The sequence below is a fragment of the Phascolarctos cinereus genome, unplaced genomic scaffold (genome assembly GCF_003287225.1).
Source record: "Phascolarctos cinereus isolate Bilbo 61053 unplaced genomic scaffold, phaCin_HiC Scaffold_3;HRSCAF=262, whole genome shotgun sequence".
NCBI lineage: Eukaryota > Metazoa > Chordata > Mammalia > Diprotodontia > Phascolarctidae > Phascolarctos > Phascolarctos cinereus.
Window position 1 is genome coordinate 50,989,741 of NW_027555736.1, and position 26,307 is coordinate 51,016,047.

At 45.2% G+C, this 26,307-nt stretch overlaps 1 protein-coding gene across 1 annotated transcript in view; it reads right to left on the minus strand.

Annotated features, from left to right (window-relative positions):
- Positions 1-26,307, minus strand: part of SPOCK2 (SPARC (osteonectin), cwcv and kazal like domains proteoglycan 2) — a 35,633-nt gene that overhangs the window by 6,614 nt on the left and 2,712 nt on the right. Inside the window, 8 exon segments of the mRNA XM_078150827.1 lie at positions 1,591-1,653; positions 2,356-2,574; positions 3,479-3,598; positions 4,759-4,873; positions 7,807-7,832; positions 7,835-7,920; positions 8,703-8,817; positions 9,080-9,125. Of these exon segments, the coding sequence (XP_078006953.1) occupies positions 1,591-1,653; positions 2,356-2,574; positions 3,479-3,598; positions 4,759-4,873; positions 7,807-7,832; positions 7,835-7,920; positions 8,703-8,817; positions 9,080-9,125 (790 nt within the window).

Genomic DNA, 26,307 nt, shown 5'->3' on the forward strand with positions numbered 1-26,307 from the left:
GTGGGTCTAATCTCATCATCAGCACTGTCCTTCAATAGGCTGAACTTTTAAAATTAGGACTTTAAAAGGAGAGAACTCCGGATCTCCCCAAATCATGCGTTATTAATAATCATTTCTCTCAACTTATCATTCTCATTTTGCCGAGGACAAAACTGAGTCTCAAGAAGATGAAATGACTTGCCCAGCTTCACAGAGCTGGTCAATATCAGGTGGGATTTGAACACAGGTCCTCCCGACTCCAAGACCATTTCTTCTCTCTACCACCATATACCTCACAGAATTGTGCAGAGGGGCACTTCACAAACCTAAAAGTACTATGAAAATGTAATCACATCCTCAATTTGCCCATTTCACTGGGAAAGAAACTGACTCACTCAGGGTCTTCCAGCTCATTGAGTCTCAGGCCACATTTGAACTCAGGGCTTCCTGATTCCACGTCTAACACTCTACCCACTGTGCCACCAGCTGCCTCAATAAAGGCTCATTGCCTACCGAACCACATCTAAACTCCCTGGGAATACTAACTGATTCAACCTAATCTCTTCCCAATCTGAAGCTCCTACTCAGGCCAGTCATCTGACCATCCCCTGCTGGTTCTGATCCACTTCTACCTTTGCCACTGTTCCTCTTGCCTAGAACGTCCTTCCTGCTCTCCAGTGTTCCCCTCCTGACTGTCTATGGCAGCTAAGGGGCACAGTGGATAGAGCGCTGGGCCTGTAGTCAGGAAGACCTGAGTTCAAATGCAGCCTCAGATACTTACTAGCTGTGTGATCCTGGGCAAGTCATTTAACCTGTCTGCCTCTATAAAATGGGGATCATGACCTCATAGAACTGCTGTAAGGATCAAATGAAATAATATTTTTAAAGTGCTTAGCACAGTTCCTGGTACATGGTAGGCACTTAAGAAACATTCATTCCCTTTCCCTATTCAAATCCCACTCATTCTTTAGAGCTTGGCTCAGTCTTCTGTCAAATCAACTCCAATCCCTCCATTCCACACTGAGCTCCTCCTGCATTTGTTCTCATTGTTGATGGGTCATTTCAGTCCTGTCCAACTCTCTAGGACCTCTATTTGGGGTCTTCTTGGCAGAGATACTAGACTGGTTGGCCATTTCCTTCTCCAGCTTATTTTACAGATGAGGAAACTGAAGCAAACAGGGTTCAGTGACTTGCCCAGGGTCACACAGCTGGTACGTGTCTGAGGCTAAATTTGAATTCAGGTCTTTCTGACTTCAGACCCAACACTATGGCACCACCCAGCTGCCCCCTACTGCCCTTAGCAGCATTTAATTCATTTATACGTAGGAGTCATCTCAATTTGATTAAAAACTCATTGAAGGCAGGGATTGACCACATCTCCGACATTTTCTATTTACCCCCAGAGCATCTTAACCAGAGTCAGACACCCGGCATGTGTTCAATACTCCTTAATTGGGTGGGGCTACATTTCCTCCCACAGAAGAAAAACAAGGTGAGGTTTCTTTCCTCCGGCCACCCCAGATGAAAGCTCGCCCTGCATGACCATAGTCTCTGGTCCACTTGGCGCTCACAATTTCCTTCTGAGAAGTCTCCTTGCTACCAGGTACTCACCGGGTTTCTTTTTAGCTGCCTCCTGGATCTGAATCCTCTCCAGTTCAGCCAGGCAGGGGGGTTCTGAAGAGGACACAGAACGTATCAATCCATCAATCAACCAACTATTTTAAGCACCTACCATGTGCTTCGGCATTGTAAGGCATGGAAGCTGCCCCGAAGACATGGTGAAGCGAAGAACACCCTATAAAAAGTGGGATGCTGTTATGACTGGTGATGAAGCTAAGTAATAATCAGTAATCTGCTTCTAGGGATAATAATATTAGCAAACATTTATATAGCATTTACAAGGAGCCAGGCATTGAGTTAAGTGTTTTAACAAATATTTTCTCATTTGACACTCACAAAAGGATCAGGTAAAGGTAAGTGCTGTTACTATCCTCATTTTACCACTGAGGAAACTGAGGCAAACAGGGTTCAGTGACTAGTCCAGAGTCACACAGCTAGTAAGCGTCTGAGGCCACATTTGAACTCAGGTCTTCCTGACTCCAGGCCCAGCACTCTGCTATGCCCCCTAGCTGTCTTGCAAGCAATGTATGCCAGATAATCAGGAAAGAGCCCTGGTTTCATTTATCTGGCCCCCTGGGAATGTCTGAAAAGGAGAAAGATCATCTAAGAACTGACCAGGTTGGCAAATGTTTGGTCTTTACATTTGCAAGGTGGCTTGGGTAAGTGACCAAGTGGACTGGCCCCCCCAAGTTTCCAAGACCCCCTGACTTCCGATGGCCCCTTTCCCTGCCCCCCTCTCCCCAAGGGCCCACGCACTCTCTCTCCAGAAGCAGAAACACCACTCAGCGGTGGAGACGCGGCCGTCTTTGTAGGTGTCACAGGAGTTGAAGAAGGGACGGATGCAGATCTCATACTTGTCCAGATTGATGGCCGCGAGCTCGGACTGGTCCAGGAACAGGTCATTGCTCGTGTCCAGTTTGGAAAACATCCAACCGATGGAGTCCTTACAGCTGGCCCCCAGGCTTTTGTCCAGCCCTGGGGAGAAACGGGATGCCGGGACTGGCCCCTCAAGCCACCTGCTGACCCTATCCCCACTCACACCCCTCCACACACCCTCCACATCCCCCTCCAGTCTCCCACCCTCTCCCATTTACCTCTACTGGGCACAGCTTAAACACAAAGTCTGAGAACCCTAGTGGGCTCCAAGAGGCTTACTTCATCCATCTATCTACCCACCTCCAGAACACTCCTCCTAAACTATACAAAACCCACATGTCCCTCTTGTTCCTCAAGAAATCCAAACAACTGCTTATGTTTCAGGTTTGCAAAGCACTTTTTGCACCTATTAACTCTCCTGCTCTTCTGGGAGATAAATGCAGCTATTATCCCATTTTACAGATGAGGAAACTAAGGGACAGAGAAGTTTAAAATAATAATAATATCTAGTATTTATATGTTGTTGTTGTTCAGTCCTGTCTGACTCTTTCTGACCCCATTTGGGGTTTTCTTGGCAGAGATACTGGAGTGGTTTACTACTTCCTTCTCCAGCTCATTTTACAGATGAGCAAACTGAGGGTCAGAGGGGTGAAGTGACTTGTCCAGGGCAGTACAACGGGTCAATATCCGAGCAGGAGTCAAGCTCAGCTTTTTCTAACTAAATTCAGCAACCTCTGAAGAAAATGTTGTACTGTCCTTGGTCACCTGTTTCACTGAACAATTCTCCCCACGGTTAGGCTGCCTCCCTCCAGCCATAGTTAGAAGCTCCTTCCTCTCATTCCTGGATTTGGGTTCTTCCCTGGGGGCTTGAAATGGGAGCGCCCCAAGGCAGCAGGAGAAAGCGGAGGTGACACCTCTGGCCCCATCCCTGCTCGAAGCTCCCAGGGTTTCCTCCCCTTCTCCTCCAGCCCCCATCCCATCCAGTCCCGGGCCCGTCCAGTACCGCCGGCAGGGTTGGCTCCGACGCTGGCGGTGCCGTTCTGTTTGGAGTTCTCATGAAGGAGCTGAAACCAGTCCCGCAGTCGGTCCCCCAGATCTGCCAGGTCCTGCCCCGTGCAGGTTTCTGTGGCCAATACAACATGTGAGGGGAAGCGGTTGGGTGGGGAATAGGGAGGGAGTGTGAATGGACAGTCACCTCTCAGCACGGGCTCCCACCCCCAAACCCCAAATAATTACAGTCAAAGGGAGCACGAACAAGGAGCAGGGCCAGGAAAGGGGATCCACCAGGTCTCTCCCTCTGCCTCACACTCCCCCCTGGCCTGCTCTCCTAGCCCCCACCTGCCCCTTCCCTCAGACTCCATCCATTATCAGTCCTGTAGCCCCCCACCCCAATTATCTCTCCTTCCTGATATTAAAAAAAAAATCCAGGATTTAATTAAATTCAGGATTTTAGTCTCTACAAGTCCTCCACAATTATGCTCATCAGTTACTTCTTTCAGGACACCCAGGGGAAAAAATTGCACAGGGCCTGGAGGTAAGTTCTAATTTTGTGTGAACACCAGCCCATCTGAGCCTGGGGCTCCTCGGGCTTTCCACCTCCTTCATCCAGAGTCATAACTGAGAATCTTAGCCATGGGGCAGATTCAGTTGGTGAGGGAGTAGATAAAGGAGCCAGGAAACTCCAAGGCTGAAGCGGCACTGGGGGTCTTGCAGGGTCTTGCAGGGTCCGAGCCCTTTGAGCCCAGGAGATGCCCAGACAATCAGACCCATTGGGGAGTGGTCTAGCCAGCATCAGGAAGATGCCCATAGTGAAGGGCATGAGGAACGTGACCTTGGGGAGGTGGCCTAGGGGCAAGTAGGAACTGGGCTTCTTCTATGCTCAACCCCTCAGGTCAGCACCCGGAGACAAAGCCCCTGTTGCCTAGTACTGGTTACATGTCTGTCCTCCCCTTCTTTTTCCTTGGTTTCATTGCTCTTCTACCTTTCTGCTCCCCATCCATTTGTTCTGCTGGTCATGGATCTTTCCAACCCCAACCAAGGTTCAAATAGTCCTCTACTTCAAGGAGAGGGGAAAGTGGATTCTGTCCCTATCTCCAAGATCAGACTGAGTCCTACTGAAGCAGAAACTGTCCTCTCTCCGCGGGAACAGGCCGAGGCCACAGGACAGTGCATGTTGTCCCTGACCTCAAGGAAAAGGCTGAACTCTAGAGAGGATGGACACTATTGCCATGCCAGAGAGCAGGCTGGGCCTGGGGGTGAAGAGGGTGCTCCAGCTGTTCTTACCTTGTTTCGTGTCTGTGGTGGAGGCTGGGGCCTGCTCCGTGGGGCAAGGACACTGACCCTCACATTTCACTGTCAGCTGCTTGCTGCTCAGGCAGGCCTGCTGTTCCATTTTACACTGTAGGGGAGAGAAGGGCCAGACAGCTAACCGCTGAGCCTGGGATCACATCCCTCCTACCCTGAGCATCCTGGGACGAGATACTGCCCAAGCCTCCCACTTCAACCATACCCATTCAGATAGGAAGAGAGCTTTCCCAATTCTTTTTCATTAGTGGAGATGGGTTTATGCTGAGCCAACCACACTCTCCCAACTTGTCTAAGCAGGGTCAATAAATCCAAAAGGTTGGCTTGGGGGAGGGGGTCAAGTCTGTGGCTGGGCAGTAAAACAAAACTAACCCCATAGATATTCAGTGTGAATTGGGGTTCATTAGTACCAAAGTCTAACAGAGCTTGCTAGTCACAAACCAACCTGTCTACTTTTTTCTCCTGTCCTGAGAACACAAATATATGTACATGTATGTGTATGTACATAGGTAGCACACATCTACACACACATGATATATATGCACCTAGATGTATGCTTGCATGTTTATACCAATTTCTACCTCTGTATACATATATGTATGTATACATATACACATTCACACACAAATAGAGGCAAGGTAATTTAGAGAGGAGAACACACCAGCAGCTTGGGGAAAGGGATCAGAAAAGGCAGAAGGTAGCATTGAGTCTCAAAGAAAACTGGGGATTCTAAGAGGTAGGGGTGAGCAGGAACATCCCCTAACTGTGGGGGAGGGCCAAGATAAAGGCACAAAGATGAGAGATAGAGTGTATGATGCATAATTAACAGTAAAAAAAAAGCCATTCTGGATGGATGACAGGATGGACAGAGGGGAGGAACATACAATAAAGCTGAAAAGGTAGATTGCTACCATGCTGTGAAGTGCTGTAGATGCCAAACAGAGGGCTTCATATTAGATCTTAGAGGTAACAGAGAACCATTGGAGTTTACTGAGGAGGAAAATAATATCATCAGACTTGTGCTTAAGGAAAACTCTGGCTTGTGGATAGAGGATAGGTTAAAAAGGGGAGAGACGTGAAACAAGGAAACCAGTGAGAAGTTGTATTCCATTTGCTGGTGACCTGATGATTTACTTAGAAAACTCTGGAGAATCAGTAAAGAAACTAATTGAAATGGCCAATTGCTTCAGCAAAATAGCAAGATTAAAAACATAATAAACCCACCCCCCCAAAAATCACTGTCATTTCTATATAACAATAACAGAATCCAGAAGGGAATAGTAGAAAGGGAAGTTCTATTCAAAATAACTACAAAATTCATAAAAGATCTGGAAGTGTACCAAAGCATACTCAATATCTATAGAAATGTGTTACAAAATGCTCCTTTAAAAATAAAGTATAACTTAAATAATTGGGAAGATATTTAGTATTCAAGGTTGAGCCATTGCAATATAATAAAAGCGGCAATACTGCCTAGGTTTTAGGGCCATACCAATTATACTAATAAAAGAATACTTTAGAGAGGTAGGCAGAATAACAAAACTGATTTGGAAGGATCAAAAGATCTAGAATATCAAGGGAAATCCCAAAAAAGTAAGAATGGAGGGGGAAACAGTATTTCTATACCTCAAACAATATCAGTAATCGTCAAAACTATTCTGAACTTGTTACAAAATAGAAATGGAGTACAGAGGAAGAGGTGATAAGGGCTTGAACTAGGTTAGTGGCTGTATGGATTGAAAGGTGCTGTGGAGGTAGAAATGACAGGGTTTGAAAACTGAGCTCAGTTTGGGATATGTTGAATTTTAAATAGCGACAGGAGATCCAGCTTGAAATGTCCAAGGGGCAGCTGGTGATGCAAAAAGGACACTCAGGAGAGTGGGAGTCATTCTTAGGGAGGATAAGTAAGTTCATAGTAGCTGATGAGGTCGCCAGATGAAAGAACTCAAGACAGAGCCCTGGGGTACACCCACTGTTAGGGGGCATGGTGTGAATGAAAAATACAGGAGATAAAGGAGAAAAAGAAAAGGAAAAAAGGAGATAATGCTGTCTCATATGCACAAGACAGTGCTCTCTAAGCTTAGTCTTATCAGCTCTACTTCTGTTGAGGGCAACCACGATATTTCCACTACCTGGTTCAACACCTTAGAATCATCCTTGGTTCTTTCTTCTCCCTCAATCACCCATATGTGATCAGTTATCAAGGCTTGTCAATTTTACCTCTGAGGCATCTCTCAAATCTATCTCCTCTCCACTCACACAGCCACTCCCCTAGTTCAGGCCCCCATCACCTCTTGCCTGGACCACTTCAACAGCTTCCTAATTAGCTTCCTGGCTTCAATCAGGAAAAACCCGGTTCCTTCAATCGTGTAGTTTAAAGTCTGATGGGGGGGGTATGGAAGTTAGACAAGTAAATCTACTACAAAAGAAGGTAAAAGCAAAGGGCTATGTGGTGCTGAAAGGACTCTGACTGGGAGATCAAGGAAGGCTTCATAAAGGAAGCACCACTGGACTCGGACTTTAGAGGATGGGATGAATTGGATGGGGCATTCCATACATAGGGAAAAGTGTAGGCAAAAGCACAAACATAAGAGTAGATTGTGCATTCAGGGGACAGAGAGGAATTAAGCTTTGCTAGAGGATAAAGCAAACAACAGAGCTAAGGCTAGAACATCGATGCCGGATTGTGGAGGGCCTTGAATGCCAGTCTCAGAAGTGTAAACTTCCATTAGTCAAAGGTCTGGCTGACGCCATGCCCGTAGCTGGAGAGGTTGTGAGTTCTAATGTCGGGCTGAAGGTAGGGATACCTGAGGTCAGACTCGGCAATGACCACCCCAAGTGACTGTCCACATCTAAGAGGCCCAGTGTCCTGGAGAAGGGATGGGTAGATGGTCAATGAAAGCACCTTGGGAGTCCCAGCTTCTCGGATGGGCCCCCAAGTTCAACATCAGAAACACAGGATGTAGCGTCTCTGCTGCTCCTAGACTTGACTACCCCACCACCCCCATTCCACGAAGAAGGGCCTACCACAGAGTTGTACGTGTGTCCATCGAGCCGCAGACAGAGGCCAGCTGGGTCATGTGACATGGTTTACAGAAGCCTTCTTTGTTTTCATGGAGCTTCAGGGCAGGCTGCTTGATCCTACCGGATGAAAAAGAAAGGGAGGGGAAGAAGAGTTAAGCAAGACCAAAAGAGAAAGGAAGACAGGAAGGAGGAGGGAGAAAAAGTAATTTGTTGGTAATTGTGGTTTTCAGTCGTGTCTGACTCTTCATGACCCCATTTGGGGTTTTCTTGGCATAGATGCTGCAGCGGTTGGCCATTTCCTTCTCCAGCTCATTTTACAGATGAGGAAACTGAGGCAAACAGGGTTAAGTGATTTGCCCAAGATCACCCAGCTAGCAAGTATCTGAGGTCACATCTGAACTCAGGAAGATGAGTCTTCCTGACTCCAGGTTGGTCACTGTGCACTCTGGCACCACCTAGCTGCCTTGCTGGTAATTGATGGGATAACAAAATGGAGTCGAAAAGCAAAGTGAAAGGAAGGAGAAAAGAAGTGTTGAGTGAAAGGAGAGATGATAAAGGGACACAAGAAGAGATCCAAAGAGGAAGCAGAGAGCAGGGTGTCTGAAGAACCATTTTATTTAATCACATGCATTCTTCCTCTTTCTTCTCTCCTAGGATCACAGAATTTCAGGGAAGCTCAGCAGCCAATTAAGCTAACCCACATCCAAAATGAGATTCCTTTACAACAGACCTGACCTTTGTGTAAAGACCTCTAGGGAGTTCAAGGAACCCCCCAAGGCAGCTCCCTCCACCTGTCTTCTCCCACACTGATCCCCTACCCAGGGGACTCTGAATAGCTTCCTGGCCTTCTGGGGGGAAGGCCCCAAGGGTTCAGCTGACCTGAAACTCATCCTTCCTACCTGTGCTCCAGCTTCTTCCGGCTGATACACATGGCTCTCTGGTAGCCCTGAGCGATGCACACCTTGTGTCGGCTGCATTTCACCTTCTGGCAGGGGTCCTTGGTGGTGTCCAGAGCTGAGAAGACAGAATTGGGAAAGAAATTATCTCAGGGGTCCACAAGAAAAGAACCCAGGGAATTTTGACTTCCAAAGCCTATTGCTTGACCATCTTCTCCCTCTGGCACCAAGCTCTCTAGAAGCTAGTAACTCCAGTCATCTCCCTTTTCAGGGCTGAGATCCCTGAGGATCCCTCAGGTCAGAGCCTGGGACTCTCCAGTTTATCCTTGACTCTAACTGGTTTCACATACCCTTCTCCTCACCCCCTTGCAACTATTTACCTTCATCTCCTTGCTGATTGTCCTCCCAGCTCTTGATGTAGTCATCCTAGGAAGGAGGAGAGGGGAAGGGGAAAGAGGAGTTGATCAGAAAAATGAAGTATTGAAATCCTAGAGAAGAGATGAGTGGTCAAGCTCAGTGCTCAGGGTGGACAAAATTCAGCTTTAGAGAGTGAATAGGACTTGGGGGTGGAAGAAAAGAAGAGAAGGGGAGGGAAAGAGGAGAAGCAAAAGGAAGGGGGTGGAAAGAGTGATTCCCTGTGCAATTATTCCTCATTCAAACTTTTCCTCATCCTTACCAAAAAGACTTCCATCCTACTTGAGCTCTTACAAAGGTTCTTCTATTCACTTACCCCATCCCCAATCACGGTCAACTACCCTTGTATATCTATAATTTGCCTTCATAATCTCCTTCAAATCTATCCACAGAACCCTTCAATTCAATGTCTGCAGTGTCGAGTGTGTGTGTGCGCGCGCGCACACACACACACACACACACACACACACACACACACACACTGGGCCCTGTTGGGAAAAGAGAATTGGGCGGGAAAACAAGGGAAGGGAAGGGGTATCCAATGCCAGAGAAATGAAAGTCACTGGAGACTCAGGCAGTACTCACCTCTACCTCCTGGGCTTTCAGAGGACAGTAGGCCACAGAACATGGGGCAGGAGAAAAAAAGAAAAAGAGAAAAATCTAGGAGTGAGGTCCACCCCAGAGAGGGTGATTGATACAATCAAATGGCCACCCCATATTTTATTGGCTAGAGTGCTGAACTTGGAGCCAGGAAGATCTGAGTTCAAATCCAGCCTCAAACAATTACTAGCTGTGCGACCCTAAGTAAGTCATCTAACCTCTCTGTGCCTCAGTTCCTTCATTTGTAAGATTGAGGGATCAATGGCCTCTAAGATCCCTTCCAGCTCTAAATCAATGATTCTATAATCCTTAACTGAAATGGCAGCAGGCCATTGCCCAGAGCTCTTTCCCTGCCTCACTTGCATTCACTAAGCTGAAGTGCCCATCAGAGCTATAGCAACAACAGCTGATTACAATAGCTCTCTGATTTCAAGGTGGGGAATCAGGCCAAGCAAACAAGAGACTACAGCTAGAAATCAAAGCTGTGAGAGTCTAGGGAGGCCTGGGGCTTCAGGGTGGTCTAAAAAGTATTTTTTTTTCTTTTCTAATAAGTATTCTTAACTCTCTGGCCCTAGAGTAGTAAATTAAGGGACAATTCCTCTCCACCCTTTCATCCTCATCATCAACATCATCTGGGAGTCTTCCCAAAGGGCCCACATGCCCTGGCCAGTAACACTGCCTGGACTGCCTAGGGCAAAAGAAATGGGGGGCTTCTGACTAACTCACTGTCTCAGGAACCATAAGGGTAGCTCCCTCCACCCCGGCTCTGTCACTTTCCACAAGGGCTTTTTCCTTTTTCCTTCAGTTCCTTTGCCTGGAACTAATCCTGCCTGCTAAGGATTTGAGTGAAAGGAAAGGGCCCTTTCCTTAAGGTGAACCACTGAATTAAGAAAATATAAATGAAACTACTACTAGATCAGGTTCAGACTTTCTTAGCCAAGGTGACTGGAGCAGGTGGCAGAGGACTGTTCCCTTCCTTGATGCTTGGCTTCCAGGCTTCTGTGGCCCAGGTCTATTCAGTCACAAGACCAAAGAATATCATATCTTGGGGATCTCCTAACCCAACTCCTTCATGTTACAAAGGAGGAAACTTAGACCCAGAGGAGTTCAGGGATCTGCCCATGGTTATATCATCAATGGCAAAGCTGAGGCTCAAACCTAAAACCCTTTCCAATGCAGCATACTACTTCTAAAGCACGGGGGGGGGGGGGGGGGGGGGGAAGGGAAATGAACAACAGAAAATGCACATTAGATAAAAAGACTCTGGAAGACTGCTGTCTGCCCTTGCCCCAGGGGGCTGTCCTGTGCCAGCTGATCCCCCAGCTGTCTGGGGACTGAGTCGCTATATCCCACACTAGCCCCCTGGCATAAGACTCCAACTCCTTCCACTACCCCTGCCATCACCAGGCCCAGCCTCTGAGGGGACTGAGTCACCCATGGAAAATTGACAAATGGCTCCCAGAGAGACCTCATTGTTGAGACTCATGATTCCCTGACAGGTGGTGGGAGGGCTGCCAGGCAGGGATGCTCTGGGGCCAGAGGCTTGCTGCATTGAGGAGCCAGCTGCCAGCTACAGCCTCTGGGCTAAGATCCAGGAGGGACTGAGAGGAACTGATGCAGCAAGAACTAGGAGGTTAGGTGGATATGAGAAATCTCTTTCTTCTTTGCCTCTACCTCCCTCCATCACCTCTACCTATGCATCTGCTTTGTAAGAGAAAATTGGCAAAACTACACTTGAAGTGCCCTAGTTCACAACTAACCAGTCATGGAGATGACTTGGACTAGCAGACTCCTGGATCCCTTCACACATGAGATTCAAGTAGATGGTACTCAAACTGAGAAGATTTCAGAAATCATGAGATACTGCTGTAGCAACATGATAAAGCAGTTACTAGCACGAGATAATGAAATCTCAAGGTCTCACAGCACGAGGATCTTTGAGTACATTCAGTGGCTCCCATGAAGTCAATGAATGTCAGAATATATGAATCCAGAGGGAACACATTCTTATATGGTTCATGAAGAGACACTAAGTCTAGCAGAAAAACAATGGAGGACCAGGGCAATGAACAGTCAGCACCATGGCCAGAGCTTCAGAGATTGTATTATTACCTGGCACTATATACAGTGAGTGGTGAGGGGGCACAGAGGGGTCCATGTGTATAACTGCAGTAAGGGGCTAGGCACACTCACATATGACTGTACCAGAGAAAAACCAGATTACCAAGAGCAAGAGTGATTTCTATTAAAAAAAAAAGGCAATAAAATCCATCACAGGGGACCCAGCCTCAAGTCACAGAATCAGCTTCTTGTAACTCTCTTGACTGATAAAGGATTCTGTTCAGAGGCTTCAGCCTCTGAACACTTAGAACCCATTAAGCCTTATAGCTCTGGGAATTCCCTACTAAGTGGCAGGAGGGATGGGAGTCTAGGCATCAAGAGAGGAACGAAACCAGAAGAGAGGCAAGAAGAGGAGGCGGTAAAAAGCAAAAAGAGATGAGATGAGGAAAGAAAAGGCATGGCCTCCTCTTATGCAAGGGTCTCTGTCCATCTTTCCTCTCATCACTCCTGGGCAGCCTTATACCACATCATCTTCACTCTTGGAAGTCATGATTATTGCAAGGCCTCTGTTCTCTAAGTTTGGAGTAAAAGCTTGAGGCAGAGCCTGAAAATGAAGTGAAATAGAAATGCATTTATTAAGCACTTACTAGGTTCCAATGATCACTATGCTAAGCACTGAGGATAAAAAATATAAGATCATGAGAGTGCCTGATCTCAAGGAGCTTACATTCTAATTGGGGAGATGACATGTAAATAGGCCAATGTGCACCTACTAAGAAGTTGCCTGGTTACTAGGTACAGAGAAAAGCAAGAAGCCAGTCAATCAGTCAACGTATTTATTCATCAAGTATTTCTTAAGCTGTGCCTGGAACAATGTTAAGCAATGAGGATCCAAAGAAAAACAAAACAAACAGTCCCTACCCTCAGAGCTTAAATTCTAATGAGGAGATACAATATAACCAATAAGTGTGTACAGAGAGAATGGATGGATGGTAATCTTAAAGGAGAAGGGCCTGGCAATTAGGGTGACTAGGCAAGGCCTAGGGTTGGGTTGGTGGCTTGTTAAAAACCAGGGACCATACAATTGGAGAGCAATGATCCCCTGGCTGCCCTTCATTCTCCCAATAATAATAACAACTGACATTTCTAGAGTGTTTTCAAGTTTGCAAGGTGATATACACACATATTATTTGTATCTTATCCATTATCCTGCAAGGTAGGTGCTATTATTATCCCCATTTTAGAGATGTGGAAACTCTAGTGAAGAGAGGATGAGTCACTTGCCCAGAGGCATATAGCTCATATCAGAGGGAGAATTTGAATCCAAATTCTCCTGACTCTAGGCTATCTGGGGTGGGAGTGGGGGGACTCCCATAGGGGTGACTTGGGTTCCAAGGAACTAGGCGGTTTCTACTCTGGACTCCACCCTTCACCCTAGATCAGAGTACAGATAGGGTACAAACAAGGGCACAACATACAGGAAGAGCCATAATATGCATTGGAGACTCTTTAATAGAACCATATATTGTTCAAGCTGGAGAAACTTAAAGATCACCAAGTCCAGTTTCCATCATTAATTTTTAATATAAATGAACATATTGCTAAGTTTTGTGAGGGCAGAGACTATTCATTTTTGTCTTTGTATCCTTAGCACTATAGAAGGGGCTCCATAAATGCTCCTTAAACTCAAGTGAATTGTGGGATATGCAGGTGCATGCCTTACTTTAGGAAAGGCTCAAAAGCTCCGGTGGTGGACAGCGACATACAGGGCATCCTACTTTCCCAGCTCACCTAGTAAGCGCTTTGTCCCAGCTAAGCTGTGGACTTTCCCTTTCAGGCTCTCCATGGCCATGTCCCCAAGTCACCCCCAGATGCCTCAACCTCCAATAGAGACATTAGGGGAAAAGCCTTCAGAGCTCAGTACAAAGTAACTTATTGATGGTCAATACTGAACAGCAGGGAGGATGAATTCTCTCAGGAAGTCCTGCCAGGAAATTCAGATGGGAAATTCATGAATGACTGTGAAGGCAGGCAGGTGCATGAGAATAGACTTTTCATCAAAAGCCCCTAGACTATTCCTTCTGCCAAGCACCAGAGGATAAGAAGAGTCTTCTGACCACCCCAGAAGAGGAGGGGGAGACTGACTCACTCTCAACAATCAATCCACAAATATTTATTTAGAACATATTATTTGTACTTTAAATAAAATATCCTCTCCCCACACCTCATGACCCTGGCTTCTATAAGGCTGTGTCATCAGAGCAGATGGAAAAGTTTCAAGTATGGATCCAAAGACAGATTGTACATCTCTTGCCTCAGGACTAGTCTCACTAAATTTGCAAAAGCTCATCACCAGGTTGACAACTCTCAAAGACCATTAACGATATTACCTATAGAGGGCTTGTCATGTACATGGGTGAAGGGCTTACCCACATTGAAGAAATCACAGATTCTTAAGCATAGAAGTATATACTTTTAGTAAGGCACACCCTAGGGAGAGCTGAGATCCAAGGTAAAAATCAGGGGAAGGCCTTAAAGTCTAAGTGAAAGGATTTCTGTTTGGCAGTTAGTGGGATAGGGTTGGGCAAGAAGGAAGCTTGATGCTTTCTGAAACCTTCATTTCTGGACATAATGGGAGAGAGTGGCCCCAGGGAGATGAGTGAAGAATAGATTGATTCTACTTCAGCTCGAGAGATGGGAGAAAAGACAAAAAACATTGGAATCAGAAGGGAGAGTGTGGAATGAGGAGTTGTCACAGTGATAGCAAAAGAAAAAACAGCTTCCTGGGAAGGAGAAAATTTCTTTGAAAGGCTGATGGGCCTGCCAGGCTGAGATTAGCTGACAGTGAAGACTGCAGTAAGTATAGGAGACTAACGTAGGACACCAGGCCACGTTAGGGGGCTAGTCCTCCAATTTATGAGAGACCAGAGAGGCCAAATTTAAGTGCCCCTAGGGCAAGGATTACACATCAGCCCCATAACTCACTTCTATACCCTTTTAACCAGATATTGTACTTGTGCCATTTATCAACCAAAAAGAGAGATTCATTAGCAAGTGTGAATAATGCCACTGGAATGTGTTTATTTATATCACCAAAGTGGGCTCATTAACATTTGTGAAAAATGACCAAATAATGACACCAGAGTGTGTTAAGGAATCAAGAGAATCAGGAGAATCAGGACACTCCCAGCTCTGCCACTGAGCAGGCCCCTTCACTTCTCCAGTTTCCTTATCCAAATAAAACGAGGCAGCTGAACTAAGCCATCTCCAAGGTCACTTTCATACAGCTCAAAAATATTCTGCTTCTGATCTGAAGTCACTCCAGATGGTTGTGGAGGAGGGTAGGGGGAGCTGATACAAAACTGGTCATCACATCGCACTGGCCAACACTTAGCAAAGATCTTAACCAATCAATGCTTGCTCAACCAATGAGCATTTTATTAAGCACCATGACAGTGGTTCTTAACCTAATATGTGGAAACTTGATGGGTTTTTAAAAATATTTTTATAACTATATTTCAATGTAATTGCTTTATAATCACACGTATTTTATACAATTAAAAATATTGAGAAGGGGTCCATAGGTTGGTTTCTCAAGACTTCCAAGGGGTCCATGCCAATGACCATGTTAGGGGGTGAAAAGGGTAGGGATCACACAAAGCAAGGGAAGTAACCATACAGCTCAAAGGAACATGAGTCTGACATCCAAGAATCCTTTAAAAATCAAAGCTCCAGTTTTTAACTAATTGTTATTTAAGGGCTGGACTATATCATAAAATCATGGAATCATAGATCTGGAAGGATCTTTCAAGATCATCTTTTCCAATGCCTTCATTCTACAGAAATATAAAAGCTGAGCCCGAGTGAGGTAAAATGATTTGCTCTGAATTATTTACCTTTTAAACTTTTGAATAAATGTACATATTGTTGACTTGCACATTTATTTTGTGACATGTTCTGTTGGATACCTTACGGAGAAGTGGTAGAAACGGGCCAGGTACTTGGGTTCTAGGACCCCAAGTCTAGTGATCTTTCACTAAACGCCACATTTTCCCTTTAACAAGGCTACATACTGCACAAAGCAAGGGATGGCAATGATGTCTGTGGACATCAATCAGAATCCCAGAATGTGAGATCTAAAGGGGATCTTAGTGGCCACCTAGCACGGCCCATGGCCCAAGAGGAGTCACTGCTATAACATCCCCAGCCAGGTATCACCCAGCCCCTGCTTGAACACCTCCAAGGAGAAAGAACTCTACCATGTAAAGGAATATCTTACATTTGCAGGGGTTTTTTTCATTTATGAAAAGCACTATTATCTCATTTTATTCTCACAAAAGGTATATAAGGTAGTTACTGCCCTCCCCATTTTACAGATCACAGAATGTTATGACATAGGTAAAGCAATTGGTTTAAGGTCACAATTAGTGGTGGAACCCTAACTCTATCTGGCCCTTACTAGAGTTTCATAGGTATATGTCTAACTACCTTAACAAAATCGTAAGCTCTTGAAAGGAAGTGACTAATTCCCTACTTCTTCAAAACCTCCAGGTCTAAAACAGAAAACTTGAATACAACTGGTGCTCAATAATAATAGCTGATTAAATTAGTGATTGACTAGAACTTTAATGGGTGCAGCTAGATGGCTCAGTGGATAGATCACTTGCTGGCCCTGGAGTCGGGAAGACCGGGAAGACCGGAGTTCAAATCCAGGCTCAGACACTCACTAGCTGTGTGACCCTGGGCAAATCATTTAACCTCATTTGCCTCAGTTTTCTCAGCTGTAAGGTGAACTGGAAAAGGAAATGGCAAACCAGTTCAGTATCTTTGCCAAGAAAACCCCAAATGGGGTCACCAAGAATCGGACACGATTAACAAGAACTTAAATGTCTTGATTTCCACCTCCTTTCAATGGGCCACAAAACAGAATCTTGGAATCCCCAAATCAGAAAGGACCTCGAGTATCCCCCAGTCCAACACTGGCACATTCTCCCTTGTGACCTGTTTCTTGGTTTTTCATTTTCTTCAAGGCTAAGTTTCACCCCATGAAGCCTGTCCAGATTCCTTTAATTGTTAATGCCTTCTCTCCCTGTTCAAATTACCTTAGACTTACTTACTTATCTGTGTTCATGTTGTATCTCCCTTACCCCAGGAGAACGTATGAGGCTCAAAAGCAAGGACTATTTAATTTTGCCCTTGTATTCCCATAGTCTAACATAGTGCTTTGTTTTTAGTTGCTGCTGTTTATTTAATTTTATTTTTATTAATATCTAAATCACTCTGGTACCTTCACAGCCCCAATTAATCCTCCTTTGTATACAGTACAGCATTTCTTATACGGCTGTCAAATCTGAGCAGGAACTCCCATCTACAGCACCCCTGATCAGTGTTCATTCAGGTCTTGGGGGAAACTCTTTCAGGAGGAGGAACTCATCACCTCTTTAGGAAGCCCATTCTCAGAGTTTTAAGTGCTCAGAGGGGGACAATGGTCAAAAGAGGCATCGTGTTGTATTAGGGAAGAGTTGGATTTGGAGTTAGAAAATCAGGGACTGACTCCAGACTCTGATACTCACTCTATGTGACCGTAATTTAAGACAAGTCTCAATTTTCTCAGACATAAAAATAGGATAGTACCAGTACTATCCTATCTCACAAAGTCATTGTGAGAATCAAATAATATCAATGCATTATGGATTTAGACCTGGAAGGAACCTTAGAGGCCATCTCTTCCAACCCCCTCATTTTACAGAAGAGGAAACTGAAGCCTACAAAGGTGAAATGATTTGCCCAAGATAATATATACAAAATGTTTTGGAAACCTTAAAACCTATATGAATGTCTATCACTGTTATTATTGGAAAATTTTACCTAACATCAAAGTAAAGCTATCCCTTCATAACTTCCACCCACTCTTCCTGGCTCCACCCTCTGAGGTCAAGTGAAATAGAATTCCATTGGACAGCCCTTCAACTTGTAGGGCAGCTATCATGTATCCCCAAGCCTTCTCTTCTTTAGGATAAATAGCCTAGGCTTACAAGAAGAAAGGCAGTGACAGGGTCAGGGACATAACCCTCTCCATCAGAGCACTCCTGGACAGCTCCATTGAAAAAAGGGGGATTCAGTATGGGTGGGTAGCAAGAGGGAGGCACACGCTGCACGCTCTCTCTCTCTCTCTCTCTCTTTCTCTCTCTCTCTCTCTCCTCTCTCTCTCTCTCTCTCTCTCTCTCTCTCTCGCTTTCCCTCCTTTCCCCTTTCCTCTTCTCATCTCTTCACTCTCTCTCCCCCCTTCCTTCTCTCTCCTTCCCACACTCTTTCCTTTCTTCTCTCCTCCTCCTTCATCTCTCTCTCTCCCTCCCTCCTTCCCTTCCTCCCTCTCTCTCCTTCTATTTCTCCCTCTCCCCTCCTCCTCTCTCCTTCCCTCTCTCCTCTCTCTTCCCCCCTCCCTCCTCCTTTCCTCCCTCCTCTTTCTTTCTCCCTCCCTTCCCCTTTCCTCTCTCCCTCCCTCCCTCTCACCTCTCCTCTATCTCTCCCTCTCCTTTCCTCTCTCTCTGTGTCTCTGTATCTCTGTCTCTTTCACACACACACACACACACACACACACACACACACACACTCCTATGTGGTGGTTTGAAGCTAACCCACCTCCAGCTTTGATCTCTGCAGCTCTGCTCCGTTGCCATGGAAACATGGCCCACTGCTGCAAGCTCAGAGAAAGCCTGGGCTTGGGAGATTCCCCCCTCCCACCCCCCAGCCAGGCAGGGTGGGTAAGAGCCACACTGTGGGAGTTTTCAGTTGTTGCTGTTTATTTCATTTCATTAATATCCAAATCACTCGGATACTTTCACAGCCTAAATCAACCCCCCTTTTCCTGGCCTTTCCATCTTCCACACACTAAGGGGGCCTCTGAAGGCTAAGTGGTCCCATCCTATGGTACTAGGCAGAGAAGAGGGGGTTAGATGACATATCTTGCAAACTGGATGGAACCTGCCTTCCATTCGTAGTCTTTCCTGGCATGGAAATTAAGAGAACCTGGGATTCCCAAATCTGCTCAAACACGGGCCTTCAGGGAAAGGGCTAAACTCTCAAATTATACAGATCACTGAAGAAATAGTCATGAGTTGGAGGCTAGGGAGAAAAAAGATGGCCAGGACACCTTGGAAGGCAAGAGAGCCCCAAACACTTATCTCTTCCATTCCATCCCCTCCCTCATTCCTGAGCTTCAGAATAGTCTTCATAGTTGAGGATTTATAAATAATTGGCCTTCAGAGCCAGAAATACCTTGAAAAGCTACCTGTCCATGGGGCAAAAGAGGAGAAGAGAGATTACAGAAGGAACTAAATATGGGAGTTAACTTTGAGGTAGACTGGAGGTAGGGAAGGGAGAGGGAAGGCGAGTCATTAAATATTTACTCCCCTCTTGGAGAAGCTGGAAGAGGGTTTCTGCTGAGCCCAAGCAAACAGAATGAAGTTGGAAATCCAATCTTCTCCACTCCCCAATCTGAGGAATTTTTTGCTAGGGTAAGAATGTGCTTATCACTCACTCCTTTGGTGCCAGGCACAGCTCCGAGCTAGGATCACATGCCTGGCAGCACTGATACATCAATACAAGGGCCCCAGCTTCTCATCTACTCCCACTGCCTCCTCTGCACCGGTGAGGGTTTGGGGACATCATCCACAATATAACATTCACTCTCCCTTGTGACTCCCGAGTTCAGCACTGAAAGGGATGGGGACAGGAGAGAGAAAGACCTAGACCTCAAGCTAAGAAATCCGGGTTCTAGCCTTGTGCTTTCATTTGTGACACCCTCTGAGCCTCTAATTTTCAATCTAGGAAATAATTCCAAATCAATAGGAGGTAAAATAAAATGCAAAAATGAAGAAAAGAAATAACCCCCAAAGCCCTAGGACATCTGGAAGGATTACATAGTGGAGCTGTCAAATGTATTACAAGTATTAGAAGTTACGGAGATCTAAAGTCCTACTTCTCCTGATTTTGGGTCTAATGGAGGAGTATTAAGGCTATAAGCAAGAAGCAGAAAGACAGGCAGGTCCCTAGTCTGGGACTGGTTTGTCCTTTACTTGTAAGTTGTCACATTAAAAAGAGAAAACACTTCTTTCAAAAGTGGGAGCCAGGGACAGCTAGGTGGCGAAGTGGATAGAGCACCAGCCCTAAAGTCAGGAGGACCTGAGTTCAAATCCGGCCTCAGACCAAACACTTAACTAGCTGTGTGACCCTAGGCAAGTCACTTAACCCCAATTGCCTTAAAAAAAAGTGGGAGCCAGACAGGGGCTGAGTGCCCTACCTTGTTCCTACCATTCAACCCCAATATTGTAGGAGAGAAAGGTACAAGGATAGGACAGGAAATTCTACCACCACCACCCCAGCCTTAGGAAGCAAGAGCATCACACAGTCACAGAGTATATCTGATTGGGTAGGGAGCCTGCTCCTGAAAGAGGAGAGGTCTGAACTTACACAGGAAAGAGAAGAGGGAGGAAACTAAATGGTGCCATCCATAATATCTGTCAAAGCTGCATGTTGTTGTGGGTGGGAAATAGGGCAAGAGGCAATTTTATTTCATGCATTCATTTCACACCTAAACTAGGGGATGCATAGCGCAAAGGACCACTAATATTGTTCTCCACTTAACCAGCTGTGAGTGTCCTCATCTGTAAAATGAAGGAAGATACAGACAATTATCAAGGTCTCAAATTCTGCGATCCTAGAAATATTTATTAAGAAAGAACCTACTGTGTGTAGAGCATTGAGTAGGCTACAAAGAGATATAATTCACAGTCCTGGCCTTTAAGGAGGTTCTAGTCTAAGTGGAGACGCAAAGCACACTATTCACATTAAATATTAAAAACAGCATAAAACTTAAAAAAAAAAACAAAATGGGGGATGAACGCCGATGGGATGATAACTGCTACAGGTGCAGAGGGCAGGGCAGGGTCTCTCTAACTGGTGTGGTCAGGACGAATCCACAAAGGAAGAAACACCTGAACAGAATTGCTGCCCAATGCCCCCATTTCAAATCGAGATGTGAGATGGCAGAAGTAGCTGCTTCTGGAAACCAAGATAGGTCTCCTTATCTGTGGATTTCAAAGCCAAGGAATACAGAGGGTAGAAAGATACTTTCATCGCTCCATTCTCCCCACCCCCTCTGGGGAAAGGAGACAAGTCCTGGTGTCTGCCCCTACCACCATCATTGCCACTGTTCCAACCATTAGCTACAAACCTTGCAGGGAAGAGAGCTGGCTTCTTTTAAAGACTCCTCTCTTTCTTTCTTCTACCTTAAAAAGACAGAATGACTCTAAGATCTTCTTATTAATAAAATCAGAACTAAAAAAATGTTCCTGGAGCTGCACCTGTGTCTGCTTCTTGGACAAGAGCCCTGACGGATGAAGATATTTACGCCTTAAGTACAACTGGATGCTGTGGCCAACGGTTGGGCCCAGACTTGCCCATTCTACCCACCCGCAGGTCTTCCTTGACAGATAGCTTTCTATCCAGGTATGAACCTGTGCAGATACATTATCCCACACATGTGCACAATTATACAAATAACTATTTTCACATGAAAAGAAACATAGTTCGATAGCCTGCAACATAAGCTCCTACACTCCCTTCATGTAAAGAGACGCTACTATTGTATCCATATCCCACCACCCACCCTGCCTTGGAAGAGCACAGACCCCTAGCATGACTTAGCCAGGGACATAAGAATGAAGGCTTCTTCCTGGAGATGTAGAATGGAAACTCCTTTCCTAAACAACCTTCCAGCTGAGGCTTGGAGGGAGGGCATGGGGGAGAAGGGAGGAGAAATCGCCAGGTTAGCTTCTTTAAAAGCTTTCAGTTCAAGCACAAGAGAGAACAATCTCCCAGTGTCACACAAGGGCCCTAGTGGTCTAGGGCTTCTCCTGCCCTCCCACCCTCCAATTCTCAGAAATGGGAGGGGGAACACTTAAGCCTTCATGGGCTGCAGATCTGCCAAACTGAAGATCACAGCCTCCCAAGTCAACAAGGGAAGCTCTCAGTCTTCTCTCACCTTTTTTAGCGTCTTTCAGTGAGTCCATCTCAGTGTCCATGAAATTGTTTTTAAAATATTCAGATAATTATATTTCAATATAATTAGTTTTCTTTGTAATCTTATGTATTTTACCCTATAAATTTAAAAACATTGTGAGAAGGGGTCCTAATTTTTCACCACATGGTCACAGGGGTCCGTGACACACAAAAAGGCAAAGAACTCATATCTTAGAATAATAGGATTTTAGAGTTAGGAGGGACCTTTAGAGATCAACCAGTCTAAATCCTTCAATTTACAAATGAGGAAATTGAAGACTGGAGGGCACAGTGGATAGAGCACTGGGCCTGGAGTCAGAAGGACCTGAGTTCAAATTTGGCCTAAGACACTTTACTAGCTGTGTGACACTGGGCAAGTCACTTAACCTTGTTTGCCTCAGTTTCCTCATCTGTAAAATGAGTTTCTAGACCACACTCTTCCCATACCTTGTTCCAATAGGACAAGATAACCTTCAGTCCACTCTCTTTACTTTCCTGGCTCGTAATCTTGGGCCCAGGCAAGAGACATAGATGTATCACCTTTCATATTTGTATTTCTGAGAGGTGCCAGTGCTCTTTAGTTAGGGAAAGGATTTTAAAACTGGAGTGGAGGGAGGGGCTTTTACTTAGAGAACCTTATCAAACTGAGGAGGATGCAGACCTACCTGTCCCCCTGTTTTTGTCCCTTCCCAGAACTCACTAAATTCAGTCATAAAACATCAATGTGGGTCAAATTCTGAGATCTTTTGACCTGCTCCATCTCACCCACCCAAAAGCCCTTATAAAGGTTGGCCAAGACCTTGTAAAAAGGGAGTCCTCTGGGGCTCAACAATTGTAATTGAGACCATCTGGTATTCATAAGACTATCACAGATGCCACACTGTGTCAGGCCCTTGGGGATCTCGCCCAGGGTTCTAAAGAAAAGTTTGGAGATGGCCATAATAATCAACCTCAAGCATAACCCCCAAACATCTGAGTTCCTTTTAATAATAATACATTATAGATTTGTGATCCATTAATTATCTATGCTTTTAAACTTATATTTTCAACACACCCAGCATTCTAGGTATATCAAAATCTATAAGCTCAGTATGTATTGTGTAGACTCCCTCATGGATATTAGAGTATCCGTTCTATCAACTAGTTAGGGGTTGATGCTGATTGGTGTTCTCTGGGTAAAGGCTCTATCTGTAAAACAGAAGTACCCTCTTCCCCACCCCCCACCCCAGTTATAAGCCATAGTCCTTTTTTTTCCCCATTCTTACTTTCTCTTCAAAGAGGAGGGGGCCACTAAGTTCTTAATATCAAGCACTGAGGGCCTCTAGCTGCTCTCAACTGTGAAAGCTAATGGCAAGATCTTCAGTCTTGGACCCCAAAGACCTAAATTCCAGTTTGAGCCCTGGTGCTTAATAGCTACAGAATCTTGGACACCTCACTTAGCAAGCAGATTCTCAATTTTTTCATTTGTAGAAAGAGGTGATAACATTTAACATTACCTACCTTGCAGGGGTTGTTGTGAGGACCAAATCAGATAATGTGTTAAAGAATAAGAATAATAGCCCACACTTCTGTAGAACTTTTAAGGTTTCCAAAGCACTTCTTTCACAATAATCCTGAGAGGTAATTAGTGAAAGTATTATTATCTACATTTTACAGATGAGGAAACTGAGGCTCATAGAACTTAGGAGGTTTGCTTCAGATCATACAACTGGCAGAGTTAACAGAGAATCCAGGAGTCTCTCCTGGCTCCAAAATCTACCAAGCAGGTTCCAAAAGTGCACTCTATCAACCAGAAAGTACTCTACCTTAACTACCATTACTATTCCTTAATTAAGCCCATCTGGTGTTGGGCAGCATTAAAAGAAGCATAACATCCAGGATGAGGGAAGTAATGGTCCCTGAGTAAGCCATAGCTGAATTTCTGTGTTCAGTTCTGGACACTACATTTTAGGGAGAATACTGATAAACTGAAGAGCAGCCAGAGGAAGGCAGCAAGGATAGGCCTTGAGATAATGATGATGATGATGATGATGATGATGATGATGATGATGACAATGATGGCATTATTGCAGTTAGCATTTACAGAGAGATTCAAGGTTTGCAAAGCACTTAACATACATGATCTCATTAGATCTTCACAACATAACCATGTGAGATAGGTGCTGTTATAATCCTCATTTTGTAAGTGAGGAAAGAAGCACAGAGAAAGTGACTTGCCCAGGGGTCACACAGCTAGAAAGAATCAGAGACAGGACTGTGATTCTAGTCTTCCTGACTCCACACCCAGTGCTTTCTTCCCTACACCACCAACAAGCCTTCTGAGGGTTAGTTGAAGGAACCAGGGCTGTTCAGCCTAAAGAGAGGGCTCACTGAGAACTAATAGTTGTCTTCAAGAATTTGAAGGGCTGTTGTTCTGCTTGCCCCAGAGGATAAGACTAGAAACAATAGGTGGAAGCTGGAGAGAAGTAGATTTAGGTTGGAATAAACGGCCTCTTCCTTTTCCCAAACCACCAGCACCAGCCATTCAATGAGAATGTCTCCCAGGCTCAGGTTTAGGGAATGGACTTTGACCTCCTCTAGCAAAAGACCTCCACTATCTTTCTCACTTTCACTGAGGGTTCAACTGGGATTTCCTGAGAAGCAAACAGAAGAGGAATTTAATTAAAGGAGAGGAGAGAATTATGAAAAGAGGGAACCGTGAGGTCTTGCCAGCCAGGGTTCTAAAAATCCCCATTCTGATGAGAATGCTGTGTAATGGGCCTGTTTCTTCTTAAATTTCCATCGGGTGCCCTTGGTGCCTGAAAATCCACAGTCAAGTCCAGTTCAGGTTTTTGACATCAGAACAAATAGGAGTGGGGGGAGGTGTCCAGCTTCTCAGAAACCAGGGTTACTGCAGGGATGGACAGAACAAGGTTAGTGAACCAGATTCCTGGCTTCTTTCTTAACTGACTTGGAGGACATTACATTTCTCCACCATTGGCAGCAGGGCATTAAGAGTTATAGGGGGGGAAAGAAAGAAAAAAATTACCAAAACAATTCCTATGTAGGAAGTAATGATACTAAATACAGAACACTGTTTTGTTGTAGGGGAGAGGATTTAACCATCAGATAAATGCCACTATCCATCTCATCGCAGTGCTAACGCAAGGGAAGCAGACAGCTCAAACTATCCTGAGCTCCTCTTGGGGAACAAGCATGTATTACATGCCAAATATGTGCCAAGTACTTTATGAGTATTGTGTCATTTCATCCTCACAACAACCCGGAGGGGTGGGTGCTGTTGTTCTCCCCATTTTACAGTTGAGGGAACTGAGGCAGACAGAGGTTAAATGACTGGCTCAGGACCAAACTCCTAGCAAATGTCTGTGGCTGGATTTGAACTCAGGTCTCAATCAACTCAGGCCACATAATCTTACCCCAGTCCCTCAAAATCCCAAACAAGGGCATTTCTTGTTTCCCCTGGACTCCGTCATACTTACTCTACAAGCCCTCTACCCACAAACTCCTCCAAGTCTATGAATCTTCCCCCATTTTGACTCTAAACTCCTTTAATCTGACTCCATGAAATTTTCCATCCCAGGCTTCTTCCATTTTATTCATCAGCACCTCTTTAATATAAGCTTCCTCTATCCTATTTCCCAAGACCTCTCCTCTACCTATCCTTCCTCCTCCACCCCACACACATACTGTACTACAGTGCAAAAGAAGGGAACCCCATTTCTGTGGCTAACATTTTTAAGGACAGGGCTAAGGTCCAGACTCATCACATCACATCTATGACCTAGGCTCAACCACCATTTAAAAAAAAAAAAGAATCTCTATCTCCTATGAGAAGTAAAGGGAATAAATTTTCAAAATAGGACCAGCTTCCAGGAGACCACACATGCCCAAGGTCAATATTGAAATACAGTTCATTGTTACCAGGCTCAGTTTGGACTGACTATCTATCTCGCTTCACAGCAGGCACTGGTTTCGGGAGGGGATAAAGGAAGCAGAATTGGCTGCAATGGTAGCATACTTCAGCTTTCCTGCAGAATCTGCTAACAGATCCCAAGGGATCAATTCCCCACCCCTTTCCTCTAGCAGCTAAGACAGCCTCTGTTCTCACCGCCAGGGCCTGGCACCTGGTATGTGATGAGGCTTTAAAGGGACCTCCTGCCCTGAAGAGATGATTTAAGACCACCCAAATTGGTATGCGCCCTACACCTTCCATCAGGCAGGATCCCAAAGGATTTCAAATGTAGAACCTGTCTTCTGATAGATGTAGAGAAATGGTGGGGAAAGGATTAGAGGGATAGGGTTTGTGTGAAGTAGGGGCCAAGTGATTAATCGTCTGTTCCCATCAACTGACCTGGCAAGTGGGAGAAGGTAAAAAGTGAGGATATTCTGCAAACTTGTTTAAAAAACAATTACAATTTTGATTACCTACCCATGCATCTACTAATATCCCTATTCCCCCTACCTCCTCTGA